A 6,000-nucleotide genomic window follows, 5' to 3' on the forward strand; every position below is an offset into this window, starting at 1 on the left:
GCGACATAGAGCAGTATACACTCTTAACGACCAGGCTTTGGTGTCCAGTTCTTTCTTTCTTTCTACTTCACCTGTCTGCCCCCACCCCCCACTAGGACCTCTACACACCCCATCCTTTTTCAGTTTCCTGTTTAGGGTTACAGATGCAGAGTTTTCTGTTTAGATCTATTGCCTGTGACTTGTAATCTATAGGGACGGGAAGTATCTTGAGCCAGTGTATGTAAAGGCATTAGAATAGCCATGTGTTTTACATGTAAGCCAAGATTTTCATACAGGGCCCTTCGTGAATATAGTCCAAAGAAGAATTACAGGGGGAAAAAAAAAAAGACCCCTCCATCACTTAGAGATTTAACAAAATCTAGCCTACTCTAAATGGTGACTAGCCATGGAGGATTGAGAAATAAAATTTGATGAACATATGGGAAATCTGGAATCCTTACTACGACACCATCTAGAACACTTAGCGTTCAGGTTCCTAGTACATGCCTCGGGCAGCGCATGCGCATAACTGCTTGGATACGACTGGTCTCTCTGTGTAGGTAGTTGTAGGATCCCTGTTCCTGCTCAGCTTCTGACACTTTCATGCATGAGGGAAGGAATGGTGTTTCCCTAGTGCTGAGCCTCGCCAAGCTGGACTTTTCAGTGGAGGCATTTCAAGTGGTGATTGCCCCACTGAAAAGGAAATGCCAGTTCTCCACAGAAAGAGAATGAGGCAGAAGTGGCAGCAAGCTGATCGTCCTCCTCATCAAAGAGATTCCTGGGGAGGTCTTTCTGCCTGGCCCTCCTTCTGGGTGAGTGACCCTTTCATAGTAAGACTTTTCACAAGACTTCACCATCAGCTTGGGCTGGTGCGAGGGCTCCCAGAGAGCCTTTCTCGGTGTTCAGGAATCTTCCGGCAAGAGAGTGCCCTGGAGCAGAGGCACACCCCTGATGGACACAAGTCCAAGTCAGCATTTCCAGATTTCTCAGCACCGTTTCGTACTCTGAGGAAGTGCAGAGCCACTGGGCACGATGACTGCTCCCTACGCTGTTTCCCAGATGTAATTTAAAAGATTCCTGTGGGTAAGGGTAGGGCGTGGTGTAGAGAGAACCTAAAGTTATTAGGCCTATGGGTAGGTAATGAATGCCCGTAGGCAGCCGGTTCTCCCAGCAGTACCTCAAGGGAAACTGGCAGGGTGTTGCTGGCCTAAATAGTGGCCCACTGCCCATGAGGCTATAGCATGCCTGAGCTGTGGAGAGACTGACCCCCGAAGCAAGGAACCAGGCCACTGCCAGGCCCTCTGGTCTCCAGCAACAGGAAGAACTTTCCATTCTGCTAAGAGCCATGGCAAAATGAATTTCGGCTTTGGGGCCTTCGGAGTGCCCAGAAATTGTTGTAGCGAGCAAAAACCAGGAAGATGGAACAAATAAGTGAGCAGCCTGTGAGCCACAAAGCCCTTACAGCATTCAAAACTAAAACCCCAGGTGACGCCCAGAAAAATCTCGATGACATAATTCAGAGGAAGTCTGCACCTCAAGGTTTACTGTTAGTAATTGACTCTCTGGACTACTGCATCACATATTTTCCTCTTTAAAGTATTAACTATCCTTTTAGGGGCTCCTGGGTGGCTCAGTGGGTTAAGCCTCTGCCTTCAGCTCTGGTCATGATCTCAGGGTCTTGGAATGGAGCCCCACATTGGGCTCTCTGCTCAGCGGGGGGCCTGCTTCCTCCTCTCTCTCTGCCTGCCTCTCTGCCTACTTGTGATCTCTCTCTCTCTCTCTGTCAAAGAAATAAATACAGTCTTTAAAAATACATAAAGTATTAACTATCCTTATAAATATTGGCTAAGTCATAAGGTGATTGTAATAAAGACCAGTGTTTTTGTAAACGCAGTCTCTCTTGTCCATATTTAGCTAGTGGATTTAATGGCTGTAGAGCAGAATCAGTGGACAGTAACACACGTGCCTATCCTGTCCTCCACCACACCTTGACTCCTCCAGGTTCTCGTCACCATTGTAGCCAGAGTACATATCCTACCGTGCAGACCTTATCATGTCACTTCATCGTGTCAAGTCCTGGGGACTTCCGGTTTCCCCCACTACCCCAAAGTCGAGCATTCCTGTGAAACCGTTTGTAAGCTGAAATGGCATAAAGCAAAGAAGCAGTTATCTTTAATCTATATGGAAAAAAAATTTTTTGAGTGGTCCCAGACCCCAAAAAATAAGCTCTCGTAGGCTTTTCTGATACCTTAGGACACATCTTGCTAGTGGGTGCACAGAGTTAATCGAGGTAAAGCGCAGATGCTTGCAGACACAGTTCAGAGTTCTGGTGGCTTGATGTGGAATGGGGTTCCAGGGGAAGGTGCTCAGGGGAGCCCTGCACACACACGCAGCATACAGCTTCTCTACCTGCCCACTGCCAAACAAACACTGAGCACTACTTTCACTTTTCGCCTTTATTCATAAAAGCAAAAATCTCTTTGGATTTCTTTCAGTTGGCAAAAACAGGTACTAACATAAGTATTTCGGAGACCCAAAGCAGCAGAACACAGACTTTGGAAAATCAGGGTGTGTGTGTGTGTGTGTGTGTGTGTGATGGACAGGTCTAGATCAGTTTCCAGTAAGGCTCTTAGTAATGTCCTCACAGAGGCTGTGTCTCCCTGCAGCTGCTTGCTGTCACCCGAAGTAGCGCTGGGTCACCCGCCCGCCGAGTCAGCACATTCTCCTGCTACGTGGAGCCTGTTCTTAGTAATGTTACAGACACTCTCAGGGTTCTGGTCACTTTTCATCCGCTACCTTGAGAAGCCTGAGTCTTATCCGATTCATTTTTGGATGCATTCAACAAACCTGTCGCATCCGCCTACCATGTGGCTGCATGGAAACGGTGAGGTGTGCAATGAATGGTCACTAGGCCCTCAATGATTACCTCCCAGTAACTCGTCCTTGTCCTCACCAGTCATCTCTCCAGTGCCCATCCCACGCTCAATGTACACGTCCTTTTAGTGGATCACGGGTGATCTCTCACGCAGGACTCTCCCTCCCTATACGGGAATGGATTTCTTTCCATCAGATGCCTCTTAATTTACTCCTGTACACCATGAAGGTCACTGCCTCAAGAGAGCCATGCTCTGGAGGGGGCCTTGGGACCAGCCTGCAGGGCCAGAGACGGGAGCTGTTTCCAAAGCATTGCAGGTTGCTGGTGCCGTGTTTGTGTTGGAAGAGGAAAATATTTTCTAATACAATGTTTTTTGTCTTGTCCTTTAGCTTACATTTTACTATGGAACTATAGATGCTTGGTGTCCAGTGGCATACTATGAAGACATAAAGAAAGAGTTTCCTGAAGGAGATATCCGGCTCTGTGAGAAAAACATCCCTCATGCCTTTATCCTCCGTTTTCCGCAGGAAATGGCTGACATGGTAGCTGGCTGGCTAAAGGACGATCTGTCCAAAATCTAAGTCCTGACCTGCAGAAACATGACTGGGAACTAGTCCGTAGCAGCAGTGGCTGTGCCTTCTCTTAGTAACACCCTTAGTAGATAAGTGTTCATTGTTAATGTTTGATATTAGACAGCAAAGACCAAAAAGAACCTCTTGGCTTATTATCAGCTCCCAGCTAGCTCCCCATAGCACCGGCTGAAGGAAACACAATGAAATACACCACAGGTTTAAGAGCACATTTTCCAAGACTCAGGGAACACAGTGATCAGTGACCTAAACAAGACCCCTTATGTTTGCACGAGATACCCCAGTGGCACCCTGCTGTTGATTTTCGTAGGCAGGATCCTTGCAGACCAAAGGAAGTCTAAATTTAGTTGATTTTAATCCAATTACCATGTGGAGTAGGCTCTCCTAGAGGAAATTATGAAACACGCACTAGGAAATGTGAAAGAGAGCAGTGAATGTCAAGTGTAGAGTCAGATACGTAAGTGTATCAAATCATGAGGACACACATTCCAGTAGCAGGAAGTGATGAGTAGTGGATCTCAGACGACGTGGACCTGGGTCTCCCTTAAAGACAGAAGCTGAAGATGAGTCTGGACTCACTTTGAGGTCATCAGAATCCAGCTGGCTACCAGCACAGCCTACGTGCCCCCCGCACCCTGATACTACCTTGTAGCATGTCATGAACCACAGGCAGAGTCAACATCGGAAGCACTGCTTGTCTGCATCTCTGAGAAGCTTCCCCGAGGAGTGAGATTTCCTGATCGCTCTTCATCAGACAGAGAATAAAGTTCACCAGACATCCCTTGAGCCAAGGAACTCAGTAAGAGTTGTTGACTGCGCCTCCTGCCACGAGACAGCCCTGAGCTCTGTGCTGAGCTCCAACCTGCCAGGCTGTGAGCTCTCCGCAGGCTCCTCTCCTGCGGGGCCAGGATGCAGAGGCCTGGGGTGTCCCAAAGCCAGCGTGTACCTGCCTCATGGAGTTGCTTCTGCTGTGATTTTTCCAGTGAAACTACACTGAGGACCAGCTAGGAGCCAAATACTAGGCATCAAGGAGAGAGTTCTTGGCTATGTCATGATTCTTTTCTTCTGAAAAAATCTTCCAAGCTTTGCGCAGTGGCAGTATCGTAGCCAATGAGGTTTATCCGAGGCGCGATTATTGCTAATTGAAAAAATCTTCCAGTAAGTAATTTTTGAGAGGGCATCTTTCAATCGGTGAAGAAAGAATGACCATAAATGAGTTCTGCATTTCCGCCCTGGCTTTGTTAGTGGGAAAGAAATTGACTGTTGAACCGAAACAGGCCATGATGGATTATGTGAATTCACCTTCTCCAGATGCCTTGAGGTCCAGTAGAGAAGACGCTTGTTCTCCAGCCTAGAGTAGGTCCACAATATTTCTGCCTTCCCTAAAATCACTCAATCCTGGGACCCTAAGAGCCAATAATTCCCACTGACAGCAGTGATAGTTGACAGTTGATCAGAAACATTCAGTTTTCCACTAGAGAAGACCCCTCATGGTGTTATCATTCCTTAAGAACAATAGGTTGTTGTCCTTCCTTTCAAAGCCTAAAGCCCCAATGAAAGATTCAGCTCTGATATGCTGCCAACCCAGTGGTGAGTGTTGAGCGAGTTACTGTCCCTTAGCATGACTTCTGCATCCGAACAAATGACTTCTCGGAGGGGAAGAGCCAAGCCCCAGGCAAGGAGTGCTCTTGGCCCTGGAGAGAAGCCAGGAGACACACATTGGCACAGGCCTGCACATACAGTCCTGATCAGCCTCTGTGCGGGAAGGCCTTCTGGAAATCTGATGTTAGAAGCTTAGGATTCCTGTCTCCAAAGTGCCTTGTGTATAGGAGATGCTCGGTCGGACTGACTTGAAGGCCTCGAGCAAGCCGTGGGGGAATCCCACCTACTCAGAGAAGAAGACCTCCAGCTCTCCTTTCAGCATAACTGAGATCACTCCCTATTTCACAAGTCCACGTGTATGACATTGCGTCTTATTTGGGTTTATCCGAGCCTAAAAAATGGTAAAAAAGTAAAATGATAAAGTAAACGATATGGGCTCATTTTCTGTTTATCATCTGATCACCAAATGAATTTTCAAAATAAATCTTTTACCAGCACTTATGACTGCCCGGCCTGATCTGTGTGTTGAGGGAGGAGGGTGTAAGCCCGGCAGTCCCCCCGAGTTAGACTCGGGCCAAAGTCTTTCTGTTAAATTCTCAGTACTTCTTCTAGGGAAAGAAGAATCTGATTTTAGGAGATTAAAGTTCATTTTATTTCGTTAGGAATTAAACAAAAGACTCAATGTTCTCATGCATTTGTATGAGGTGATGATATGGTGTAAGAATTCTGGAGGCTGCATCCTCGGTGTGATTTTTAGGCGACTTTCTCTAATTTTCCATGCCTCGATGTCCTCACTTAATAAGACAGGATTAATAATAAAGCATGCCTCATTTTGTTGGAAGAATTAAGTGGGATGATGAAATTAAAACATTTAGTGCAATTCTTGGCTGAGAGTATCTTCTCAATACAGATTGGCTCTAATAGGTATTTTCATTATTAAGCATCATCATCATA

General features: G+C 46.6%; 1 protein-coding gene and 1 pseudogene across 3 annotated transcripts in view; both read left to right on the plus strand.

Annotated features, from left to right (window-relative positions):
- Positions 1-3,549, plus strand: part of LDAH (lipid droplet associated hydrolase) — a 107,600-nt gene extending 104,051 nt beyond the window's left edge. For all 3 annotated transcript variants that reach the window (XM_032353204.1, XM_032353205.1, XM_032353206.1), the window contains exon 7: positions 3,244-3,549. In XM_032353204.1, coding sequence (XP_032209095.1) covers positions 3,244-3,435 — 192 coding nt within the window. In that variant the 3' untranslated portion in view covers positions 3,436-3,549. The remainder of the gene's footprint in view (positions 1-3,243) is intronic.
- Positions 3,550-4,525: 976 nt separating this feature from the next.
- Positions 4,526-4,630, plus strand: LOC116596715 (annotated as a pseudogene).
- The last annotated feature ends 1,370 nt before the right edge of the window (positions 4,631-6,000 follow it).

Source organism: Mustela erminea, chromosome 7 (genome assembly GCF_009829155.1).
Source record: "Mustela erminea isolate mMusErm1 chromosome 7, mMusErm1.Pri, whole genome shotgun sequence".
NCBI lineage: Eukaryota > Metazoa > Chordata > Mammalia > Carnivora > Mustelidae > Mustela > Mustela erminea.